Source organism: Lolium rigidum, chromosome 4 (genome assembly GCF_022539505.1).
Source record: "Lolium rigidum isolate FL_2022 chromosome 4, APGP_CSIRO_Lrig_0.1, whole genome shotgun sequence".
Classification (NCBI taxonomy): Eukaryota; Viridiplantae; Streptophyta; class Magnoliopsida; order Poales; family Poaceae; genus Lolium; species Lolium rigidum.
In genome coordinates this window covers 262,260,915-262,287,962 of record NC_061511.1, presented here as the reverse complement: position 1 = coordinate 262,287,962, position 27,048 = coordinate 262,260,915, and the positions used below count along the sequence as shown (strand labels likewise).

General features: G+C 45.8%; 2 protein-coding genes across 2 annotated transcripts; one reads left to right on the top strand and one right to left on the bottom strand.

The window, feature by feature from the left end:
• The first annotated feature begins 5,548 nt into the window (after positions 1–5,548).
• LOC124648678 (probable DNA helicase MCM8) lies at positions 5,549–14,575 on the top strand. Its single transcript, XM_047188395.1, has 18 exons — positions 5,549–5,734; positions 6,474–6,614; positions 6,715–6,820; positions 6,901–6,985; positions 7,202–7,365; positions 8,613–8,876; positions 9,709–9,804; positions 9,903–10,055; positions 10,243–10,313; positions 10,422–10,540; positions 10,894–11,023; positions 12,020–12,071; positions 12,153–12,309; positions 12,400–12,574; positions 13,010–13,180; positions 13,773–13,851; positions 14,145–14,191; positions 14,570–14,575. Exons 1-18 carry the CDS (start codon positions 5,549–5,551, stop codon positions 14,573–14,575), a joined length of 2,202 nt encoding a protein of 733 aa, XP_047044351.1.
• A 605-nt stretch (positions 14,576–15,180) lies between these two features.
• On the bottom strand, positions 15,181–16,997 carry LOC124650418 (40S ribosomal protein S23). Its single transcript, XM_047189948.1, has 4 exons — positions 16,869–16,997; positions 15,812–15,967; positions 15,603–15,729; positions 15,181–15,512 (listed from the first exon to the last, which is right to left on the bottom strand). Exons 1-4 carry the CDS (start codon positions 16,871–16,873, stop codon positions 15,372–15,374), a joined length of 429 nt encoding a protein of 142 aa, XP_047045904.1. The 5' UTR covers positions 16,874–16,997; the 3' UTR covers positions 15,181–15,371.
• Positions 16,998–27,048: the final 10,051 nt, after the last annotated feature.

The window sequence follows — 27,048 nt, the reverse complement described above, 5'->3', positions numbered from 1 at the left end:
TTAGCAATAGCTGCATTTTTCGATTATGAGATTTGGCAGATGGATGTCAAAACGGCGTTCCTTAATGGAGACATTGAGGAAGAGTTGTATATGGTACAACCCAAAGGTTTTGTCGATCCTAAAAATGCTGACAAATTATGCAAACTTCAGCGTTCAATCTATGGACTGAAGCAAGCATCAAGAAGTTGGAACCGACGCTTTGATAAGGTGATCAAAGACTTCGGGTTTATACAGTGTCATGGAGAGGCCTGTATTTACAAGAAAGTGAGTGGGAGCTCCGTAGCATTCACGATATTATATGTAGATGACATATTATTGATTGGGAATGATATAGAACTATTAAGCGAGTGTAAAAGGTTATTTGAATAACAGTTTTTCAATGAAAGACCTTGGTGAAGCATCGTATATATTAGGCATCAAGATTTATAGAGATAGATCAAGACGCCTAATAGGGCTATCACGAGTACATACTGGACAAGATTCTAAAGAAGTTTAGAATGGACGAAAGTAAGAAAGGGTTTTTACCTATGTTACCGAGGCAAGGTCTTGAGTAAGACTCAAGGACCGGCTACGGCAGAAGAAAGAGAAAGGATGAATCAGATCCCCTATGCTTCGGCAGTAGGCTCTATTATGTATGCCATGCTATGTACAAGACGGGATATAGCGCATGCTGTTAGTTTGACTAGCAGATATCAAAGTGATCCAGGAATGGAGCACTGGAGAGCGGTCAAGAATATCCTGAAGTACTTGAAAAGAACTAAGGATATGTTTCTTTGTTATGGAGGTGACCAAGAGCTCGTTGTAACAAGTTACACCGATGCAAGTTGGAACACTGATCCTGATGACTCTAAGTCACGATCCGGGTACGTGTTTATATTGAATGGTGCTGCGAGTAAGCTGGGCAAGCTCGAAGCAGTGCACGGTGGCGAAGTCTTCAACAGAATCGGAGTACATAGCGGCTTCAGAGGCTTCATCAGAAGCGGTATGGATGAAGAGGTTCATTGTAGAGCTCGGTGTGGTTCCTAGTGCATTGGACCCACTAGTCATATACTCGTGACAACATGGGTGCCATCGCCAATGCACAAGAACCAAGGTCACACAAGAGGCTGAAGCATATCAAGCTGCGTTACCACTCGATTCGCGAGTACATCGAAGATGGAGAAGTAAAGATTTGCAAAGTACACACCGATCCGAATGTAGCAGATCCGTTGACTAAAGCTCTCCCTAGGGCAAAGCATGACCAACACCAGAATGCCATGGGTGTTAGGTTCCTTACAATGTAATCTAGATTATTGACTCTAGTGCAAGTGGGAGATCTGTTGGAGATATGCCCAAGAGGCAATAATAAAAGTGGTTATTATATATCTTTATGTTTATGATAAATGTTTATATACCATGCTATAATTGTATTAACCGAAACATTGATACATGTGTGATATGTAAACAACAAAGAGTCCCTAGTATGCCTCTTAACTAGCTTGTTGATTAATGGATGATTAGTTTCATAATCATGAACATTGGATGTTATTAATAACAAGGTTATATCATTGTATGAATGATGTAATGGACACACCCAATTAAGCGTAGCATAAGATCTCGTCATTAAGTTATTTGCTATAAGCTTTCGTTACATAGTTACCTAGTCCTTATGACCATGAGATCATATAAATCACTTATACCGGAAAGGTACTTTGATTACATCAAACACCACTGCGTAAATGGGTGGCTATAAAGGTGGGATTAAGTATCCGGAAAGTATGAGTTGAGGCATATGGATCAACGAGTGGGATTTGTCCATCCCGATGACGGATAGATATACTCCGGGCCCTCTCGGTGGAATGTCGTCTAATGTCTTGCAAGCATATGAATAAGTTCATAAGAGACCACATACCACGGTACGAGTAAAGAGTACTTGTCAGGAAACGAGGTTGAACAAGGTATAGAGTGATACCGAAGATCAAACCTCGGACAAGTAAAATATCGCGAGACAAAGGGAATTGGTATTGTATGTGAATGGTTCATTCGATCACTAAAGTCATCGTTGAATATGTGGGAGCCATTATGGATCTCCAGATCCCGCTATTGGTTATTGGTCGGAGTGAGTACTCAACCATGTCCGCATAGTTCACGAACCGTAGGGTGACACACTTAAAGTTGGATGTTGAAATGGTAGTACTTGCATATGGAATGGAGTTCGAATATTTGTTCGGAGTTCCGGATGAGATCCCGGACATCACGAGGAGTTCGGAATGGTCCGGAGAATAAGATTCATATATAGGATGTCATTTTATGTGTATTAAAATGTCGCGGAAGGTTCTATGGAAGGTTCTAGAAGGTTCTAGAAAAGTCCGGAAGAAACCACCAAGGAAGGTGGAGTCCACGTGGGACTCCACCTCCATGGCCGGCCAACCCTAGTGGGGGAGGAGTCCAAAGTGGACTCCCCTTAGGGGCCGGCCACCCCCATATGGGAGGTGGAACTCCCACCTTTGGTGGGAGTCCTAGCTTGGCTAGGTTTCCCCTCCTTTTGGAAGGTTTTGGTTCGGGTCTTATTCGAAGACTTGGAGACCAACTCTTGGGGATCCACCTATATAATGAGGGGCCAAGGGAGGGGGCCGGCCACCCCAAGACCACAACCTGGCCGCCCCCTGAGTGGCCGGCCACCCCTCCCAAACCCTAGCCGCCCCCTTCTCCTCCATAGCTCCCGCGTGCTTTAGCGAAGCTCCGCCGGAGTTCTCCACCGCCACCGACACCACGCCGTCGTGCTGTCGGATTCAAGAGGAGCTACTACTTCCGCTGCCCGCTGGAACGGGAGGTGGACGTCGTCTTCATCAACAACCGAACGTGTGACCGAGTACGGAGGTGCTGCCCGTTCGTGGCGCCGGAACCGATCGTGATCAAGATCTTCTACGCGCTTTTGCAAGCGGCAAGTGAACGTCTACCGCAGCAACAAGAGCCTCATCTTGTAGGCTTTGGAATCTCTTCAAGGGTGAGACTCGATACCCCCTCGTTGCTACCGTCTTCTAGATTGCATCTTGGCTTGGATTGCGTGTTCGCGGTAGGAAATTTTTGTTTTCTATGCAACGTTATCCTACATATTTGATATTCAACATCATGTCATAGATGCAAATGCAATATTTTGTTTATCTTAAACTTAGTTTGTTGAGTTTTCTCTTACTAGAGAAGTATTAGTGAGAGGTGTAGTACCATCTCAACTACGGGACATGATGCCCATACAAATACATGTCAAACACATATTAAAATTGCATCAATATTGTGCCTTTCTTGAAGCCTATTTTATTCCATCTTGTTTATAAGAGAGTAGACAGGTGAACCCGTAAACCCCAATCCATATTTAATCATAAGAAACTTGCATTTACACGTCTTTACAATTTCAACACTTAATTAATCCGAAAATACAAAAACATTTTATCTTTCTTGCATTTAGTTCTATCACATAAACTACACCAGTACCATTGCCATACTACTTTACTTTTGCATAACATTTAGTTTACCTTTCATATTGCATTTACTTTTTTTTTACTTTGTTGCATATTTTTTTTCAATTCTAATACAAAACCTTGTGCTTGACAACCTTGGTGGAGTTGGGAACACAAGGCAACACACTACTTTGTTTTGTAGGTTGTTTGAAGAGAAAATAGAAGTACAATTCCTAATTTAGTTTCACTCGAGAGTTCAATATAAATCCTCGAGTCACCCTTGTTGAAAAGAAGTGAAAGGATAGAGATGGTAATCTAGAGGGGTCAATATCTTAGCTCATCAGCTCAGCTGACTTCAAATCAAGCAATGGTATCTTATCTTCTCTATATAGCCTAGTTCTGGTTGAACAAATAAGACTAGCCACAGTGGGGGGTATCATAGGTAGTATCATGCATTCCATGTATGCAAAATGCTAATGTGGCCGTGCAATTAAGGATGAGAGAGAGGGTACTAGTATCATAGGTAGATACTATATCATAACACATACTACTAGAAAAATTAATGTCAAGTAAATCTTGTACATATATTTGCATTGAGATACTACAAAACAATTAATATATGAAGACTATGATACTAGTATATGATACCATGCATTGCGGAGATAGTAACATATAGTAGTATCATATGCATGATACTTCTATATGATACTATGAATTGTGACTAGTCTAAGTGTTCATTCCAGCTTGCTTTCTTGCGTCCACATGACAAGTTCATGTGGCAAACTTGATCCCACGTGGCACATCATTTTCTTGTTCCATATTCTTGTAAGCTTGCTTGTTTGTTGGGCCATGTACCTTCATTCTTGTTTAATTGACGTGGAACATGCATACATCATGTACTAGCTAGCCTTAACTCTTGTTCTAAAAAAAAAAAGCTAGCCTTAACTCTGGGTCGATTATATCCAGACAGAGGGAGTATTTGCCTTGATAATCATCACATAACAACGTGAGCGGAGAGGCAAAGAAACTAAAAACATGATATTTAATACTCACTCCGTTTCTTATTAATTAACTCAACTTTATTTAAATTTTAAAACCAAAGCGGCAACATTGTATTTTTTAGAAGATCACAATTCACAACAAAATGGTTCGAAAGAGATGGAGGAGGCAAGCATAGATTTCTACCACGCTAGGCGCATGGTACTGAGGGTGTATTTGGTAGCCCGGGCCTACTCAGATTTTCCATCTCTCCTCAACTATGCTGATCTTAACTATGCTGAGTTGAGATTTTTGCTTTGTTTGGCAGACCGGATGTGTTGAGAGTTGCTGAGCAGAGAAGTTGTTTGGTGGTCAAGTATGACTAGAGCCGGGCCATACAAAAATAAAAAACAATCGGGTCCCTAAATATAAGAAACAAAAGCAACCGGGTCCCTGGAACACTCGTCCATGGCAGAGATGCTGCTGTGGAGGCCGGCGGCCGTGGCTCGCGCGAGGGTGTGGCGGCGCGCGAGGCCCTGGCGGCGGCACGGGAGGGCGTGGCGGCGGCGCCGGAGGCCCTGGCGGCCGCGCGGGAGGCCCTGACGGTGGCGGCGCGGGAGGAGTGTCTCTGCTGGCGACGTGAGGAGAGGAGATGTGCGGGGCGAATGGCCTGCGGGGTGGGGGTCTGGGGGGGCGCGGGCTACTGCTACTGTGTTTTACGGGATTAGCTCATCCCGGATGAGCAGCGAAGCTCGATTTGGGCTTCGCTCCTCATCCCGGCTCTGAGCTCTTTTTCGTATGCCCTCAGCAGTGTGAAGATGGCACGAGCCGGTCTAACAAATACCGGATCTCCTTAAAATCTCGGTCGGGAGGAGAATTTCTGAGTAGCCCCGGCCTACAAAACACACCCTGAGCTTCTATCTCTTCCGCGTAGGCACAGGATCGCTGGACCCACCTGTCAGTCAGAGACATCGGCGCACCCGCTCACCACCACCTCTCCGTGCCTTCCCCGCGCCCGCGGCGGAAAAGCCCGCTAAATTTTTCGTTCCGCCGCCTCCCCCATTCTCGCCCGTCGCCGCCACCGCCCGATTCGCCGGAGAAGATAGTTCCCCCGGGAGGCCGGGACCTCCGGAATGTACGCCGAGACCCCCAAGGCCCATCCGGGCTACCGCCCCGAGAACGCCGCCTCGCCGGAGCTAACGGAGGTCTGGCCGAGATACTTCCTCGGGGAAACCGAGCTCTCGGGGCGCGACCGCAGGGCCATACTCGTCGGCGCCCTGGTTAATGCCCTGGAGGAGAGGAGCAAGCTCCTCCCACGGGTAAGCACGGGCCTCCATTTCCCCCTATATCGCCCCATTTCCGTCACCTCTCACGGCGATGCGATTCTGTTTCTAGGGTTGGTTACTCGGGTCGGGTGCGATGCAACAGTCGCTCGGTTTGTGTGTGATCTCGGCTGGTGGCTGCTCGGGGAATTCCTAGGGTTTTACCGGATTGACCCATCCGTCGTTAGCTGAACATGTTCCGGGAGTGGCAGCTGACATTGGAACTGATTTAAAATGCTTGCAGGGTCTTCGTTCCAAAACTCTTAGCTCCTAATCTGTCCAATGCTATCTATTTGGTCGTGTGCCTTAGTAGAATGTGTGGTGGTTGACTTGGCTCCTTATTGTTAGGTTAGAATGATACATGTGTGCTAATTAGATTTTGGCTGGGAGTTTGCTTACCTGATTGAATTGAGCTCTAAATCTGGGGCAGAACTGGGGTGCACAGTCTTCAATACTAAGGTCCCAATGTGCTGTGGTTCCTGGTAGATGAGTAATGAGTGGAAGGGAATAATCTCTTCTTTGAAAAGGGGAATGATTTGGAGCTCGTAATTTTATGAATAAGTTTGCAACAAGTTACTTATCATATGGAGCATGTTTGAATGCATGTCTTCATAGTGTGTTTTTATCTTCACACAATGAGCGCACTTATACATGGAAGGATTTTTCCGGTTTCAACAAGTGAACAAATTTACCCTGCTTTCATTCATGTGGCTGTAACTTATGGCTACATTCACAGGTTGAAGCTGATGGTGATATCTCCTTCCTTCCGATTGATTTCCAGCAGCTTAAGAACTTGTGCGACGACACCGATCTCTTAAATGCTCTCAAGGAAAATCCTAAAGAAGCCTTGCTTTGCATGGGAGCAGCAGTTCATCTGGTTGATGATTCTTTTCATGCCAAATTTACTAGTGTTACTCCTATTAGTCATGTTTCTTTTTTTTCACTCACTGCACTTTGGCCCTTGGTGTTTTCTTCAGTATAAGTGGTCAGGCAGGCTGAACGATATAGAAAAGGTCAATATCAGGCTTTATAACCACACCGAGACAATAATTGCTTTGAAGAATTTGAAAGCGGCCTATATTAGTAAGAAATTCTGTCTTTATCCTTGTGTTTCGTATGTTGTGCATCTAAATGAAGTACTGACTTGTAGATTTACCTCACAGAGAAACTGGTGACAGTGCGTGGTACTGTTGTAAAAGTCAGTACTGTGAAGCCTCTAGTTATGCAGCTGGATTTCAAATGCATGAAGTGTGCTACAACCATCAGCCGTGTGTTCTCTGATGGGAAATTTTCACCTCCAGCATCCTGCATAATTCAGGGTTGCAAGGGCAGAACCTTCACTCCATTGAGATCTACTGCCAAGTTGATAGATTTTCAGAAAATAAGGCAAGTTATAAATAGACCAGCTCCGTCATTCTCTACTAGTTATAGCACTAAGTTCTGCTTTTATTTTGTACAATCCAGGATACAGGAGCTTGCTAGTGCTGAAAACCGTGAAGAAGGCCGAGTGCCACGGACTATAGAATGTGAGCTTGCAGAAGATCTTGTAGATTGTTGCATCCCCGGTGAGGTTGTAACAGTAACTGGAAATGTCAAAGTGCTGAACAACTATATGGATGTTGGAGGAGGTACAATTTGGAAAAAACTAGTATGTTGTTTGGATACTCTATTTGACACTGCTTCAAAGCCTGAGTCCACTTTTCGAAAAATAAAAAGTGCTAATCTGCAGATGCCCCAAATTGCCTGAGCACATATGTTGCCAGTCTTTTGTTATGTTTGTTCAGTAATTTGGATTGATTGCCTAGTATCTAGTTCTTGTGCCTTACAGACTAGTAGGTATAAGTAGTTCAGCAGAAGCATTATCAAGTACCATGTTACTCCTAGGGAAAACCCTATCTCCTTCTATGTTTGGTATCCCTAAAACCACTATCCATTCTATGTTTACCTTTCCATTACACTCGCTCTTTGTTAGATATTGACATATTGTTGCTTTATATGATTTTGTTGAATGTAAGACTCAATATTTTTCTTATAGAACAATGCTCAGAGCTAAGATGTTACTATGCGTGGCTGCCATGGCTTTGTCACAGACAATAGTTGTGATACTCTTGTCTGTCATGCACAACCCACGAACAAATCCCATGCACGCCACACACAGCAGGCAGGTGGCACAGCAACAGATCATGTCCAGGAGGGACACAAATCAGCATTGAAGCGTGCCCAGGAGGGACATGACAGGAGGGAATCCGTGCTGTGAGAGGCAGCGCCGCACATCCACTGTCACGATCTTGCCTCAGCCATTACTTGTGGGCGAGGGGAAGACAAGACCGATACCCATGACTCCTCAGCACTATCACGGGTTGGGGCAGATTATAGCTGGTAGGTGCAATGCATTGCATGGGAGATGCAAAGAGTGAGAGATAGAAGAAAATTGCTTATGTGCATATATCTCTATTAGGGTATTACTTTATATCTAATAATCCTAGCCAACTACAACTCATATTTAATTTAGATGGTCTGTATATCGACTATACTATGGCAGAGTCCTTGTCATAGTCTCATAGACAACTAGGACTAGGTTTGGTTGTTGCAGGGGCTGCAGCATCTGCAGTCGGGACAACTGGACTGGATTCTAGGCCCAGCTGATATGGGTTCAGTTGCTGCTCGTCTGGTGGTTATGCGCCCCACAACCGACTCCATGATCATACCCTTATCTCTTGTGTACTGCTTTCTGCTTCTACCATACAAATGCAATCACGGAAGCTCATGTTAGGCTGATGCTGGAGCTTTTTTTGGTCAAAACATTCTTTTTTTAGTATTGGTAGATGTACATTTTCTGAAGTTATTTTGAAGATTTTTTGTTTAATATCTTCAGGGAAGGCCAAAAGCAAAAATCAGGGTTTATACTACTTGTACTTGGAAGCAATCTCAGTAAGGAACTCGAAGGGTCATGCTGTTTCAGAAAATTCAGCTGCAAGCTCTACTGATATTCCGCCTAGTGGATCTTTCAGTTTTGAAAGCTTTACTGATAAAGATCTTGAATTCATTTACGAATATAATAATGAGCATGGTCCTGATTTATTTCGTCAAATACTTCATTCCTTTTGCCCCTCCATCTATGGACATGAACTTGTAAAAGGTATTATATTTTCCCTAATATGGTATTTTCATGCAGCAATTTGATTAAACGTCATTTCTGCTGGCTATTTAATGTGGTTAAATATTTGCATTTTAGTTTGCTCTGAACTGTCCAAACATTTGTAAATACTTTTTGCTTCACTAGTTCTGGACATATATAACGATATATGTGTGAATGATTATTCCATGGGAAGTGCACTGAAAAAAAGTACTACCTCTGTCCATAAATAGATGCCAAAAGTTTATCTAAATTTGAATGTATCTAGCCACAATTTAGTGTATAGATACATCCGAATTTAGACAAATCTTTGACATCTATTTATGGACGGAGGGAGTAGGTGATTCAGTGGAGGGACTGACCAAGCTATCAGTAGTTGCAGTTAAATAAGGGGATATGTCTTTTCTCAAGAGCAGTGTTCTTAAACGTCTGTGCTGGCAGCTGCTAATCCTGTTGGTGAACAGTGCAAACTGTATTTTGGAACTCCAACATATTACATTATCAGATGTTTTACTTATGACATACTTTATTTTTTACGAGAGCAAACATCCAGAATGCATGTTCGTCCGTCTTCAGTTATTCATGGTGACCAATCTATATTATGTACTTGCACCTTCATTAGTAATTGACTGCCTTGCTGCCGCATGCTGACTCAAATCGTGGTGGCAAGGGGGTACCTAGCGCCTAGGTGTGTGTCCACTTTTAGAACACTGGATATCATAGAAGTGCTCATTTCAGTACATTAGTGTTTGCTTGGATGCCACCGCTTCTGATCCGTTTTGTTTCTTCGTTGCATTATACCGGACATGACTAAATTAATGTTTCCAAATTTCAGCTGGTATCACTCTCGCTCTTTTTGGTGCTGTGCAGAAGCATTCAATGGATCAGAACAAAGTCCCAATCAGAGGAGACATACATGTTATCATAGTTGGTAATCCTTATAGCTTATAGCTTACCAATCTTGATCCATGGAGGATTTGCTTAGTACTGTCCAGGATGCCATTATGCTCTTGCTTAATGTCATTGCAGGTGATCCAGGATTAGGCAAGAGCCAATTACTAAAAGCTGCAGCATCTGTTTCCCCGCGGGGAATATATGTATGCGGGAATACAACAACGAATGCTGGTCTAACTGTTGCAGTGGTTAAAGATTCAATGACAAGTGATTATGCATTTGAGGCTGGTATGCATGGAAGATTTATTTGTTCCTTAGTAGACTGCTAGTGTCTTACTGTATAATCTTGTCAGAAAGTCACCTAATTTGGTCATCTTTTGTCATATATTTGGTTCTACTGTTACATGACCTGATGTTGCTTTAAGTCTTAAAATTTGTGATGGGATCCAATAACGCAAAGCTCTTGGTTTTACAGGGGCCATGGTACTTGCTGACCGTGGACTATGCTGCATTGATGAGTTTGACAAAATGTCAGCAGAGTATCAGGTATTGTTTTTATTTTTCACCTGATAGAAGCTTCTCAATGAAATGCTCAGCAGTGGTAAACTTTCCAAACTCATCTTGTCATGTTTCGAATTGAATTTGTGTTCCCAGTCCTTACTGGAAGCCATGGAGCAGCAATGTGTATCTGTAGCAAAGGCTGGCCTTGTCGCAAGTTTATCTGCCCGCACCTCTGTGCTGGCAGCTGCTAATCCTGTTGGTGGTCATTACGAGTGGGTTAATTTTTTTTCCATCCTTCTCTAATACTAGAATTTTCTAACCCTAGTTACCGTATAATGTTTGTTGTTCTGGATATGTTGTCTCCATTTCATCTTTCTTTTTCAATTGATACTGATTACCTGTACTGCTGGTCTGGGTGTTTATCTGTACCTGGTGTGCAATTACTACAGTATGGTTGTTTTGATTACAATCGTGGTCCTATACTGCACCTGGAGCAGATAGAGCTGCAAGTAAATACAATTTTCTAGTTATTCTGGCGTTGTTTCTTCATCTTGCTTGTCAGTGAGAGGTAATAGATATTAAATTTCTGGTTTATTTCCAACTTTTTAATGTACTATTTCTGCAGCCGAGGGAAAACAGTGAATGAGAATTTAAAGATGAATGCCGCCCTTCTCTCTCGGTTTGACTTGGTTTTCATTTTGCTTGACAAGCCAGACGAGTTTCTAGATAAGAGATTATCAGACCATATAATGGCGGTAAGTTTCTGCTATTATTTTCTTTATTCACATCTCAAGAATATATAGTCTAGAGGTCGACGTGAAGTTAGTCCAACACCGACTAAGGTGGTTTGGTCATATCCAACGGAGGCCTCCAGAAGCACAAGTTAATAGTGGAATTCTAAGGAGTAGTGAAAATATAAGGAAGGGAGAGGACGATCAAAGTTGACATGGGCGGAGGCGCTAAATGGAGACTTGAGAGACTGGGATGTCCCTAAAGATTTTGCTCTTTTTTTTTCGAGAAAACGCAAAAGCTTGTGTTTCGATGCATTGATAGAGAAAGTTTGATACAAGCCTAGAGAGGCCACACCCGAGTACAACGCGACACACTACACACTACACTGTGGGGAGCATGTGGGGAGCAGTGCCGCAAGCCCCGAAGCCCCCGCTGTCGCCCACGGTTTGGCCTCTGCCTTTATCGTGTCGAGCAAGCCGTGAAGGTCGGGTCGCGCGCCATCGAAGATGATAGTGTTGCGCCGCTTCCATAGCCACCAAGCCGTGAGCATGATTGCCGAGGAGATGCCCTTACGGGCCGCCTTTGGGGAAGCTCGGACGGTTGTATCTCACCAATCAACGAACAAAACCCCATCAGCCAGAATGGCCACCGGCGAGCGAATCCAGGACAGTACCTCATGCCAGGTGATCCGAGAGTAGATTTGGCTCTTGATAGGACCACATGGAAATCAGTGATCCATGTGTTGCAATCTTAGTTTACTTGTTCCTTTTTCTCTCTCCTTGTCTTGGTTTCATTTTGTTTCTGTTGGATTTCATATCTAGCCTACCCCAACTTGCTTAGGAAAAAGGCTTTGATGTTGTTATTCTTGTTATTGTATTCACATCTCAAGCATATATTGTACTGATGAGAAACATCCTCGCATAAAGCGATGGATCTACAGTTTGTAATAAAATGATATATGTTTTAGGGCTATAATCTAACTGAAAAACTAAGATAAAGCCATTATTTTCTACATGCAGCTCCATACCAATGATAGAGATCGTTGCACATCCAACAAGAGGTTAAGAACAGGTAGCTAGAGCGTAATGCTCTTAGTTCCTTTGTGTACAACTGAAACCTTATCCATCGTTGCTGATTTGCAATTTTTCTCAGTGTCTCAATGTAGTGACACTATGGGTGCCGAAATTGGTGAGAAATCATTAGCTTCAAAGCTGAGACTACATCCGGAGAAAGATAGGGATTTTGTTCCGTTACCTGGACCACTTCTTCGCAAGTATATATCTTATGCAAGAAACTACGTTACCCCTCGGTATTGTGTCAGCTCCTTCTCACTTACTAATCCCATATATGTAATATAATGACGAGTTCTCATTTTGTACTTTCGCTCCCTCTTTTTAAGCATGTCAAAGCCAGCAGGTGATACTCTGCAAGAGTTTTACTTGTATTTGAGAGACCGCAGTACTTCTGCTGATGGCACACCCATCACAGCCAGACAATTGGAAAGCCTTGTAAGGTTAGCAGAAGCTCGTGCTCGGGTGGATCTAAGAGAAGAAGTGACTAAACAAGATGCCAAGGTAAAATAAGTTGAATACTTAGTCCTCCCCCTTGCACTGCCAGCTTCGATTTCTTCATAGTTTGTAAATAAATTGCGTGAATTTTCTGTCGGCTTAGGTTCTTGTCCATAGTTGCTGGGAAAGGCTGAGTTCTTTCTCTTGCTTACTTTTCATCCTCAGAAAATTGCTGAATCAAACTTAAAAGCATGATGAATTATGTTCTTTAACCTCCATATCATGTCGATGTCGCAGATTTAATTTTTCTGTCTGTTTGCTGCTTTACTTTGAATCTGAAAATGTCATTGTACGGTGCTTGCATGCCTAAGGCCTATGCCAGAGTGTAGTTTGGCAAATAGACAGTTGAACAACAGTTAGATGACATAAAGAGGTACACCATTTTTATCTAAAAAATGGGGGTATTGTGGTCTTAACCTTGTGCACTTTTTTATGTCGCAGGATGTTATCGCCATCATGAGAGAGTCCCTATATGACAAATATGTTGATGAGCATGGTTTTGTGGACTTTACTCGGAGTGGTGGGATGAGCCAACAAAAGGAGTTAAGGAGACTCCTGAATGCCTTAAACAAGCAATCAGAGTTGCAGCAAAAAGATTGCTTTTCAAGAGCTGTAAGAAACTATGTGTCTAAAATAGTTTTGCTGAAAAGCTCTTGGTCTGCTAGTTATTACATTATACTCCCTCCATTCCTTCTTATAAGGAGTATTAGTTTTCTGAAAAGTTAAACTACACTAACTTTGGCCAAGTTTCTAGAAAAGACTAGCAACCTATAACACCAAATCAGTATCATTATATTCATCATGAAGTGTTATAAGATTGTTTTAGGATTCTATTTAGTTGAATTTCTTGACTCTGTGGTGCTGGTTATCGAGTTTATGGCGCCGCCGACCATCCAAAAAGTAAAAGATGCTGTATATTTCATTTATTTTACTATTGTAGACGATGTAAAAACTTGGTCAAAGTTAGTGCTATTTGACCTTTTAGAAAACTAATACACCTTATAAGAAGGAACGGAGGGAGTACAAAGTCAAACCAGCAAATCAACTTTTTTAAAACTGAAACAAGCAAACCTTCTAATCCTGCAATGATGAAGAATTTTGTCTTGCTTTTTGTGCATTTTGGTTCCTTTGTGATGTGGTCTGTCCAGTAAATAGGAGCATATTCTTGGGGTTCCTCTAATGTTCTATAATTTTCCTTTTGCAGGAGATACAGAGCTTAGCAGATAAAATCAACTTGCAAGTTCCAGATTTAGATGATATTGTGGAAAGGCTGAACAGTGCCGGTTTTCTTACATACAAAGGACTTGGAAAGTACCAGGTATTGTTTCATAGAACTGCTTGACAGCAAGTTCTGATGTTTCTGTTCGTGTCAGTCCCTCCATACATAAAAGGATGTCGAAGATTTGTCTAAATTCACATGTATCTAAATAATAAAGAGTGTCTATATATACATTCAAATTTAGATAAACTTGCGACATCCTTTTGTGGACAGAGGTACATTAGATGAGTATCATGCTGATTCTGGATTATGACTAGTAGACTCACGATGAGCCTTACTTGCTTTATTTATCAACAGCTACGTACCTCATCATATTCACGGACCCAGCCGACAAGGTCAAGATGGTGAGTTTTCTTGCACCCTGCTGAAAACATAGGGAATTTGGTGTTTCATATTATCCTGTATTTTATACGTATCCACGTGTTAATGCCTGGTTGATTGACATTAATTTTGAATCAATCTTCAACGCTTTGTCCTCTTCTTTTGTTGTCGCTTCATGCTTACTTTCTTTCTGACAGATATGGAGGGGGATACGTTCTGCAGTTCGTAGACCTTTATGTACATTATAGTCATGTAACAGCCTCTAAGTTTAATGTGCGTACACAACTGCTACTCCCTTCGTTCGGATATAAAGACCACGCTTTGAGGTTCCAGCATGTTAGCTGAACATCCCGGTTCCCTTATTGAGTTATTGTCACTCTTAAGGATCCTCTGTTTTCCAGGCATGATGATCATGATACTTTGTACAACAGAAACGAAGTATTTGTATATATCTGAACTCGAATTCTGCTCATTAGTATTTGTATATATCTGAACTCGAATTCTGCTCATTGTGGTCGACTTTGCACTGATGATTATTGAGTTGTCCTACGATTGTGCTTTAGGCTTTTGCCATCAAGAATTGTTTGTTGTGCCCATTCTATATTTTCAGGAGGGTTTTGCCCACAATATGATTGCAAAAGCTGAATGATTTTTGTCAGTTATATTTTTGTGAGGAGGCTCATTCTATATTGTCGTGAGGGTCATTGTCCACAATATAATGGCAAAAGCTGAAATATATTTCTGATCGATATGTCACCTTATATCATCCAGCTTGTATAATTCGCAATTCGGTTAACACTTCCATGCACATATAAAAAGCATGACAATGATCACAGCACTGGTGATAATTTCACAGATAAGAACATGTGCCTATAGTGATTCAATGAACACAATCTTACTTGAATCAAACTAAAAACAATTCATGATGGGCTTACACATGATACGAACTACCACATGATACGAACATAGCACAGGTGAGAGAGAATCATATAGCCAGCAGAGTAACAGGGCATTAATATATCCAAATCACAGAAACAAAACTCTTAATAGCAACTGTTAACAAAAGCGACAGCTGAGAAGGAACAATTCAAGCTAATACAACTTCAGGTTATATAGGACACAGTAAACATAGCAGGCAACTTTCCTCCTCAAACATCCCAAACCTTAACAGTCCATTCTTTCCTTGCCTATCAAAAGAGCAATCTAAGACCTAGGCTTCTCCTTCTTCTCCTTGAAGAGTGCAAGCAGCGACACACCAGATACCTTGACAACCTTGAACCTGACACCGGGAATATCTCCCACGGCATGTCCCTTACGACCAAATCCAGCAATCAGCACCTCATCCTGAAGCAAGCCATGAAAAACAATAGGCTAGGTCAGTTACATATACTAGGACAATTCGACATAACTAAGCTATGGGTGAGGAACATGTACGTTTTCCTCGATGTAGTTCAGGCAACCATCATTGGGCACAAAGGCAGCAATCTTCTTCCCGTTCTTCACCAACTGAACACGAGCACACTTACGGATGGCAGAGTTAGGCTGCTTGGCCTCAATACCACTGAAATGGAGCAATTGCACATTAGCAAGAATGCAGAACTAGAGATGAAAACAAGGGAACATGAATCTGCTCTTCAACATACATCTTCTCCAAAACGATGCCCTTGGCATGAGATGATCCAGCGAAGGGTTTCTTCCACTCATTGCCCAAGTGGCTCTTCTTGTATGCCTTGTCAGCCCACCTCTGGTTCCTGCGGTGGGTCTTGAGCTTGCGCCCAGCTCCCATACCACGTGTCTTACTGCGATGAGAATTAAATCATGTTTCCATTAGTTTAACAAAGCTCAGCTGTTAGATCATTGATGCAACACTTTTAGTTCTAACATGACAAGTAGCATTGAAGTCATAACACAGTTACAAGAGATGCATCAATAGGACTGTTCATGACATTGCTAAGTTGGACTATTGGCTATTTGTTGTAATCAACTACACATGGTACATATCCCAAAGAAAAATTACAGAATAAAAACATGTTACTGAACCGAAGTGTCGCATAGTGCATACTGTTAATATGGTCCGACCATTTCACATTGAATTCTAATCCAACTAGTGAGCACATAAATTATACACAGCAATCACAACGACTAAGGAGGTGGACATAATCTAGACACCGTAAACTTTCAGAGCATCATAAAAAAAAACTACACAAACTATCGGTACCAAGACAAAGAGACCAAGCAAGAGGCCATTAATTAAGAAGGGATTTGTATTGTATGCTACCATGCATAACTTCCAGGGCCCAATCATTTGGACTTAGGATTCAGATTACACAGTGGCAACGGATTTATATCGCTTATGAATATGTTTAGGACTGACGTTGTATCTGATCAGCACTGGACCGTCATTAAGCTCAGTTTTCCACGCATCGTAACGCAGATCTCACGCTCTAAACCGTAGCATAAACCAGCCTAAATCATATGGCACTAATTCGCTTATGCTATTCGAACACCAAAGCACAAGAGATTCGATCACACAGGCACATATCTACACGGCGTAAACACTGGAAGCAATAATTGGGAAGCGGAGCAAAGAAACATCTCCAGGATAGGGGGTGGTCAGGACTGATAGATCATCGGCGAGGAAGGAAAAGGTGCGCATGAAACACACTACAATGAAGGAGGAGAAGGGATGTTAGCACGCACCCCATGATGGCGGAGGGAGGGACCGGGAGATCTCCGGTTGGTCGGCGCTCGGAGAGGTCGGGAGATCTCCGGTGGCAGGGGCTTCGAAGACGACGACGGCGGCGGCTGCGAGAAGAGTGAGGAGGGGAGAAGAGGGGAAATTTATAGCGGTGGGCGTTTAGGGTTTGCGTTGCTGAGATTCGTGCGGGCGTGATGGATCTGATTTCGTGGCCGTTCCCTGGACGGTGGGACCGTGGTAGGGGACCCACTGGATTTTTTTTGTCTCTACCCTCAGCTAATACATAAAGTCGAAACAAGCCCAAAATGTAGCCTTTTCAAAGGATTGCTACCCTATATTTTTTAACAGAAAAATAAAAATGGATCTCCATCATTTTGTTACCAACTTACAATGCCTTTTTAAGGAATATACTTTTATTTAACTAATAACAATGTTATATCACAAATTACATGAGGTGAAATAAAATCCAGAGGATCACCATCCCACACATGGGTATCCTTTGAGCTATAAGAAAATTTCGTTAATTCTTGCGCCACTTGATTAGCATTTCCCCGAACAATGATGAAAATGCACCTCAATCGTCTTACCGACTTTTAAGAAACATTCAGCTAAGATCATCACACATGGATTCCAAACTTCAATCACACCGTTACAACATAACTTTCAACGCTCTTTGGGTTGTGTGGTTTGTCTCAAGTCACACTTTAGTAGCCATCTTCATGGAGCCTCGTCACATTGTATGTTTTCCCAAAATTGCAGTAAACATGAGAAGGTTACTCTACTACAATGAAACCTGATTAGAAATCCAAACAAAGGCTATTTGAAAAATACGCTCACTCCCATTTTAGCATTGGGCACGGTGACAAGGTATCGACTTGTCAATGCCTACGGATTGTAGACTAGGGTTTTCGTGGAAGTAGAGGGCAAGTAGATCTCGAGGGTTTCAGTCGAAAAAGTACTCGACTGCTAGAAAACTAGGGTTGTGTTGACAATGGAATCGATCCTTTCTTCGTTCCTCGACTCCCCCTTATATAGGAGGCGGAGCCGAGGGTTTCGTATTACACAAGTTACAGATTCCGGGAGACTCTTTGAGTTCGACCCGTAAAGTTACAGATCTCTTTATTCCTTCTATCTTTCCATATCGACAGTTAATTGGGCTTCCGGGCTTCGTATTCTTCGAGTCATGAGCTTTCAGTAAACCTCGGATACCATCTTCGGCAGGCCCATTGGGGATGCCTATGTCACACGGTGAACATCACAAAAAAAAACATGCCAACCACAAATACAAACCAATGATAAGCCACTATGTCGATCTAGCCGGTGTCATGCCACCGTTGAAGATAGTTGTAATGGGGAGTGGATCTAGAAATCACATACCCACTTGGTTGGGGAGGATACAAGAGCTCCAAGACTAGTATGTATTTTGCAAGCACATGGATATAGATGAAAGGAAAGTGATTGGGCACCTACTGGTAGCCTAATCTTTGTTGCCACTTCCTCATCCTCCTGCATCTCTTGTTGCTCCGACGCTTCTTTGTCAAACCACCACCTCATCTTCCTCATCCACCTTGACGACATGCTTGCTCGTTCACCACTGTCAATTTATAGATTGTCAATGCTTGAGAAAGGGATGTTAGTGTTTTTTGTTGTCGAGTTCACAGTCCGCGCCAACCGAAGCATCCTCTATCCAAAGCATACTCTATCCCGAAGCATCCTCTATCCTTCTTCAGTCTCTCACACCTTCATGCTCACACATCGCTCTTCCTGCTCCCATATCAAGGGGCGACCCGTCTGATCTTCAAGACAATGATAGTTTTACCAACCTAGCAAAGACGAACACCACAATACCGTCAATACCATGGCTGGGCGAGTTTCTAAAGCATACAATATCATCCCCGTCTTCCATTTAGTACCTTGCATCCGTGTTATGATTGGCCAAGGCAAAATGCAACACTGGTTGGATTGTCGGCATTATTATTATGTAATAATGCAGAAAAAAATGTTACAGGTCTGCACCCAACTCGTTGTGACATCAACATCATGTCTATAGTATTTTTGGCAAGTAATTTTTTTTGTGTTCATAAGGTCAATTTCCGGTGTTCGTTTTCCAAGGAGAGCCAAGAATGTGGGACATACTTTCCATATGTTTTTTTTCTGAAGAAAGGCCATAATTTACAGATGGGCCACGTTGGTTTGTCGGCCGATGGACTGGGATTCGAGCCCTGTATGGCAGGCAGGGGGCGATTTACACAAAAATAACCCAAAACTGAAAGAAAAGCACAGACTGACCCTCTGGCGAAACTATTTCACGGAACTAACCCTTTTGTGTGGCGCCCCTCTCAAGGGCGCCACACATGCCCATGTGGCGCCCCGGCTCGGCGCCACACACCCATCCGACGTGGCCCGTCGACGCCGAGCCGGTGACCCCGATCCGACGTGGCAGGCACGAGTGGCGCCGCTCCGGCCGGCGCCACACTTTGAAAGTGTGGCGCCCCGGGAAGGGCGCCACACATTGACTTAAGTTTGGGCGCGCGCGCGCCCAGCCCCGACACGAGTCTTTCTTTCTTCCTCTCGTTCCTCTTCTCTCCTCCAAAGGCGCCCGGTTTTCTCTCTCCCCTCTCTCCCCCCCACCAAATCAACCACCAAATCGTCGGATCCGTCCGTGGAGATTGTTCCCAACTCGTTGCTTGAGGTAATCTCCTCCGTTTCCCCTCTTTTCATCCATTGATTTTGTGTATTTGCTCCAATCTATATGTGAAACCCTAGATGTGGATTTGGTTGATTTGAGGGTGGAGATGGATTTGGTTGGATGTTAGGGTTGTTGAAGTAGAAGAAATGGTAGTGTGCTAGTTTGTATGGGTAGATTATGTTGATTATGGTATCTAATGAACACATGTGTGTATGTGTTGTTCCCATTATGCTAGGGGGATGGAAAGAATTGTTCATGTTCATCATGTGGACAAGGATGCTTACTTGAAGGGAAACATAGAGCCGGACCCGGAAGAGGTTGACTTGGTGTTTGACGTTAGCCCTAGCTTTGCGGAGGTGGTAGCACAAGTTAGGGTTGAGTTGAATTGGAATGAGCCAAATGATGGTATTGAGCTAGAGGGAAGGCATAATGTGGGGTTTGGAATGCACACCCGTTGGAAGATAATTCGTATCAACTCCGAGCAACGTTGGTCCATTTACAAGGAGACGGTGGCCGGGTCACAAGATAAGGCTTTGGAGTTGTTTGCAACCAAGACGGTTGAGGCTCGTATCGAGCTTGACCTTAACCGGCCCTCCTCCCCCGTTCGAGAGAGGACTCCTCCACCCATGGGCCAAGAAGAGGCCACTCAATCTCCCATTGTTCAATCTCCCATTGCCCAACAACCTCCGTTGGATAATGAGTATGATGAGCACGAAGATGGTGATGATTGTTTCGAGATGAATGGCAACAATGTGGGTGATTTGGATAAATATTGGACGCAAGAGGAGATGGACCACTCCATTCCTTATTCCCGATGCTATGCGTCGGACTCGGATGATGATGGACCCGAAGAGGAGGTTGACGAGGATGGCTTCACGGCTAAGGAAGCCGAAAGAGCCGAGATCTTCAAGAAGGTAACCGGACGGGATATCCGGGTACCATTGTTCCGTGATGTTAGTCTTGCGGATGGAGCCGTGGTTGATGGTGGCAAAAGTTTACTTCTTGGAGCTAGGCCACTATCCAAGAGAGATGTGGATGGTAGGACGGCTATGATCTCTAAAGGGCTAACGTTTGATACATTCTTGGAATTGAAGATATGGTTGAAGGAGTTCTCCATTAAGCATCATCGCCCTTACATCGTTGTTCACTCGGACTTGAAGAAGCGGTACACGCTAAAATGTGTGGATAAAAGGTGCCCATGGGTTGTCCGTGCACGACCTTTCAAAAAGGGCCCTCTTGGCACATAACAAGTTGTGTAGCCACTCACATGTGCCGGGGACCGAAGCTTGATGGCAAGGATGCACAGCCGACCACCGTCAACTCACATCCGAGTTCATTGCATACAAGCTCTCGGCGGAGATATCATCACTTCCTATCATGAGCATTAGGTCCGTGCAAGATACGGTCAAATCCCGGTTTGCCTACGACGTCAAGTACGAGAAGGCATGGAAGGCCAAACAAGCCGCATTCAAGATGTTGTACGGTGATTGGGAGGAAGCATACAACCGTATCCCTAGGTTGTTGTTAGCGATGGCCGCAACTAACCCGGGCATGGTGCATGTGGTCGAGCCTTCCGCAACCAAAATGACATTGTATGATGGTAAAAGAGTGATGCTGTGTTTGGATGCACAGAATTTGGCCATGGAATATGAATTTGGAGCCAATTGGCCCAATTCGACTGTTTGGATTGCCTTAGAATTGAGGCCTGGAAACTTTGGGCAAATTCCGAGCCGCACCCGCGCGCGTACCGGTTCACTTGGAAACTTTCCGAGCTCCAGGCCTCGGAAAGGCGTGGAATCGCAACTCCCGCATACCCCTTCGTCTACGCTCGACACACCCAGGATGCGAGGGCGATGGGAGTTCGGCTTCCTCCGCCGGCTAGCGATGCGGGCGTTCCCGGCGGCGGCGGCGTCTCTGGCTCCGGTAAGCCACCCAATCTGCGCCCTCCTCTCCACATCTGCGCCCTCCTCTCCCCATCTGCGCCCTCATCTCCGGCTCCGGTCGTCCTCAGGGACCCCCTAACCCTAGAACTGCGGCGGCAGGGAGGGGAACGGCAGGATGGCGGGCGGTGGCCTCTCCCTGGCCAGTAGGGGTGGGGCGGCGGGCGGTGGCCTCTCCCTGGCCGGTAGGGTAACGGCGGCTGGAGGGGAACGGTGGCGGGCGATGCCCTCTCCCTGGCCGGTAGGGTAACGGCGACGATAGGGGAACGACGGCGGTGGGCGATAGGGGAACGGCGGCGGTGGGGGACGACGACAGTAGGCCTCTTCCTGCCCTCCCTCGCCTCTCTCCAATTCGATTCCACGATTGCGCATCCAAACAAGAAATTAGAATTGGTGCCAATTTGTGATTCCAACAACAAATATCATGTACACCCAAACAACAGAATTGAAATGGGGACAATTTCCTTTCCATCTTAGATTTGGAATTTTAGTCCAATTCAATTCCACGGCCAAATTCTGTGCATCCAAACACAGCATGAGGGTATTTCACCGTGCATTTTGGTCATTCCAGCAATGCACGAGGGCATTCGAACATTGTAGGCCCGTCATAGCCGTGGATGGTACCTTCTTGACCGGTCAATACAAGGGCACACTATTGGTGGCAATAGCAAGTGATGCAAGCAACCGTTTAGTACCATTGGCTTTTGCATTGGTAGAGATTGAGAACAATGATAATTGGCAATGGTTTTTCCATATATTGAGGACGAGGGTCATACCACCCTCAAAGGAAGTGTGTGTCATCTCCGATCGTCATCAAGGAATTCTCAATGCGGTGGAGGTTCCAATTCCCGGGCATGCTCCCTTGCATCACCGATGGTGCATGAGGCATTTTTGTGCGAACTTCTACCGGCATGCAAGAGCAAAGAGTTGTCCGACCTTCTTCAAGATTGTTGCCTCGCTTATTCGGAGCGCCGCTTCGCAAACCTATACAACGGCTTGCTGAAGCACAAAGACCTCAACGCGGGTGGTCAAGAGTTTCTTCATAGACACCTCGTATTTAACTCAAAGTGGGCGAGAGCTTATGATGAGGATGGGAGGAGATATGGCCAAATGACAAGCAACATGGCCGAGTGCTTCAACAATGTTTTGAAGGGTGTCCGTGCATTGCCCGTGACGGCAATCATTCAATACACATTCGAGAAGTTGAATGTCTATTTCCGTAACTACACCGATGAAACGGAGAAGGAAATTGCTTTGAATGCCGAGTTCCCAAAGAAGGTTCAAGAGTTCATGGATTTTCGAGGCGAGGAAGGCCGACTCCCAAACGGCTACATGTTATGACAATGTTGACTGGGTTTACCAAGTGAATGAGTCGGGAGGCACCACACAAGGTGGTGTCCAACACGGAGGCCGGGCTTTCCGTGTGTCCCTAAAGACATGTGAATGCACATGTAGGAGGCCCTCTTTGCTTCATTTGGCTTGCTCCCACTTGCTAACAGCAGCACGCACTAGACGTGTCGACTACAATAACCCGCTCACCGTTCGGGAGTCCGAGTTCTCAATCGAAGCCACAAAGAGGACATGGGCTCCAAGGTTTTGTCCTTACTTGGATCAATCACAATGGCCGGAGTATCATGGAGTGCAAGTTTGGCCGGATCCGGAATGGAAGGTTGTGAAACGTGGAAGAAGAAAGACAAAGAGGTATCACGGAGATATGGATAGATGGGGTCATTCCGGAAACAGGTTATTCCAAGAAGCTCGCGAGCCAACTAATTGTGGATCCCGCAATAGTAAGGGCCACAATAAAAGGAAGTGCACATCCGGCAACAAATCAAAGGGCAATGATGCTAGCACAAGTCAAGCATCAAGTAGCCAACAAGCTTCAAATCAACCTCCAAGCCAACAAACCCCAAGCCAACAAGCTCCAAGCCAACAAGCTCCAAGCCAACCGCGTCAAACTCCTCCAAGCCAAACGCGTCAACCTCCTCCAACCCAAACGCGTCAACCTCCTCCAACCCAAACGCGTCAACAAGCTCCAAGCACACAAGCCCAACGGCAACAAGCTCCTACGCAACAAGGTCCAAGGCAACAAGCCTCAAGGCATCAACCACAATGGCGACAAGCTCCAAGGCAACAAAGGATTCACATAGGCCTTAGTAGAGGTGGCCGTCGCGGTGCTAGTATGCTACGATACCTAGCAGGGCCTTATCCGTATGTGTCTCGAAGTTACTACTTGCATTGTACTTTCTATTTTCATATTCCATGACTAACTTTGGTTTTTCAATTTGGTTTACAGGTATGGCAACTCAACCCACCAAGGGGAAGGAAGCATGGGAGGGCAATGAGAAGGAGGAGTCCGTTTGGGAGGAGGCGGTAAGGACGGTGCGGAAGAAGGAGAAGGAAGCACTAGAGAGGAAGAAGAAGGAGGAGGAAGACAAGAAGATGGCGGAGAGTGCCCGTATGCAAAAACAAGTATGAGGAATACATATTGTTCCACAAGAGGAGGAATGCCAAGTCGAAGGCCGAACGGGACCGCGAGGCACGGATAAAATTCCCGAGGAGCCGCCAACTTGAGCAAATTGCGAGGGAGAGGGCCAATAGGATGCACCTAGAGGAGGTGGCTAGGGAGGCCGAACGCATCAAGGAGGAGAGAGCTCAAGCGGAAGCTGAAAAGATGGAGGAGCGCCACCACTTCTTCGATTCGGTCGTTCGCTTGGCTCGTGACTTAAGGGAGAAGGAAGAATTGGTCGAAGAAGCTAAGAAGAAGAAGGCAAGGGGGAGGGAGCCTTTGCGACGCAGTGAACCTTGGCTATGTTCTTGTTGTCGAACCATTATGTTGTCTGAACCTTGATCTTCTCGAACCTTCGTGTCGTTGAACCTTATTGTAATTGAAACCTTGATGTCGTCGAACCTTATTTGTAATTTGAACCATTATGCTGTGTCTATGTATGGTACATATTCGGTGGCAATGTTCTTGTTGTCAAAACCGTTGGAATATGGTAGGATTTTTCATGGTTTTATCACAAGTCCATGTGTGGCGCCCTTCACACTCGGCGCCACAAGTGCTTGTGTGGCGCCCGTGGCATCGGCGCCACACATGCCAACTTATATGAGCTATTTGGTCGAAAACATCCAGGGGCTCCGGACGATAAGTCCTTAGCCGTTTTGGCGACCCTCTTTGTGTGGCGCCCGTGCCATCGGCGCCACACAAGCTTGTGTGGCGCCCGTGGCATCGGCGCCACACATGCCAACTTATGTGACCTATTGGACCCAAAACATACTGTAAGACAAATCGTCTGGGACTTAGCCGTTTTGGCGACCCTCTCGTGGGCGCCGCGTGCCACGGCGCCACGAAGCATGTGTGGCGCCGATGCCACGGGCGCCACACAAAGAGGGTCGCCAAAACGGCTAAGTCCCAGACGATTTGTCTTGCAGTATGTTTTGTGCAATTAGACATGCATGTGTGGCGCCGATGCCACGGGCGCCACACTGTGCAATGTGGCGCCAGTGGGAAGGGCGCCACTCATTGACATGTGTTAAAACCATGGAAAATCCTACCATATTCCAACAAAACTGCCATCATGTCAAAAGCTATATCATACACACATCATATCAACAGCCATTTCGTACACACATCATCGACATAACATCATCATACCTAACATCGTAGCACATAGTTTCATACAATTTAAGATAGAATTCAAACAACACGAAGCAACGAAGATAGAGTTGACAACACTCGACGTTCTAACTATCGGTGTCGGAGCCGGATTCGCCGGTGTGGGGGTAGTGCACACGGCAGGCGGTGTCGTCGAACACCTTGACGATCATCTCGCCGTCCCCCTCGTACAGGAAGGTGAGCGGGCAGCCGGGCTCGAGGTGGAGGTCACGGGCGAACTTGTCCCACCCCGTGTGCGGGTACATCTTGCCCCGCCCGTCGAACATGACCTCCACGGGCCAGCGGCGAAGTTGCAGCCTAGCCTCCCGTAGGCCGCAAGTGCGCCGGCTCGACGCCGTCGACGAACTCGGCGAACTTGTCCCGTAGCCGCTTGATGCCGAGTGGGTCGTCGTCGATGCGGAGGAGGAACTCGGCGCGGCGTTCGTCATGCGAAGACGAGGAGGATGCAGGTGACGGTGATCGTGGGGCCCTTGTCGCTCCACCGCGGCGGCCCTTCCCCGGCCCGGGGCGCCAGGACCGCGGCGCCGCCCTTCCCCGTCCACCGACACCGGCCATCCTACATGTTTACATTTTTGAACCATATTACGATCCATTCAACTAACAAATATGAGTTACTCCATCACAAATACTAGGCATACATGTGGGTTCATACACATATACATACACATACATACATAGAGTTCATACACATACATGTGAAATTTCTTATGTAGATTTCTACACATCTATGGTTGAAACACATGCATACATGGGGCTACCATCTCCAACACAAACAATACAATATAGAGTGCACAAAAGAAAAAAAACATGTCTAGGGTTCATGTCCAAATCTAGCCCGATCTATGAAATTAGTGGATGAATGGAGAAGATTTGAAGGAGATTACCTTGACAAATGGATGGGGAACGATCTCCACCGGACGGATCCGACGATTTGGTGGTGGATTTGGTGGGGGAGAGGGAGGAGAGAGAGAACCGGTTGGGGAGGAGGAAGAGAAGAATAGAAAGAAAGAAGAAGGGTCGGGCCGGGCGCGCGCGGCGCCCAAACTTAAGTCAATGTGTGGCGCCCTTCCCGGGGCCACTCGTGCCGCCACGTCGGATCGGGGTCACCGACTCGGCGTCGACGGGCCACGTCGGATGGGTGTGTGGCGCCGTAGCTAGGGGCGCCACATGGGCATGTGTGGCGCCCTTGAGAGGGGCGCCACACAAAAGGGTTAGATCCGTGAAATAGTTTCGCCAGAGGGTCAGTCTGTGCTTTTCTTTCAGTTTTGTAGTTTTGTGTTATTTTTGTGTAAATCGCCCAGGCAGGGTCCCCAATCAGGCTCGTGCGCCTCGGCTCGGCTAGTCGACTGCTCCCTGGTCCGTTCATCCGCTACATCGTCGGCCAGGGGCCCTCCTCTCCGGTCCGGTACCGAGCCTACGGGACACGTCGCCTCGTCTCGTCTCGCTGGGTTCCCATTTCGTCTGCTCACTCCGCCCCGACGCAGCGCCGTCGCGCACGCACGCACGCGGCTAGCGCCACCGCCACCGCCCCGCACGCTGCCACTCTCCCTCCCCCCGCCTCTGCGTCGGCTCCGCCGCGCCGCCCTCCACCGCCGCCCCGTGTTATCTCCACCAAATCACAGCCCGCCGGCCGCCCGCCTCCCCGGATCATCCCTCTCCCCGCCGCCGCCGCGTCCGATCCGGCCGGGGCCCGCCGCTTCCGCCGCAGATCTTACAGGCAATTGCCGTCCTCTCCGTTCTTTATCTGTCTCGATCCCCAAATTCGCCGCCCCCCTCCCCCCAGTCCAACCCCCGATCCCGCCCCGCCCCGCCGGCGCTGGGCTGGCGCGGAGCGAACAAGATCCGTCCGGACGCGACTCCCGCCGCTGGTAAGG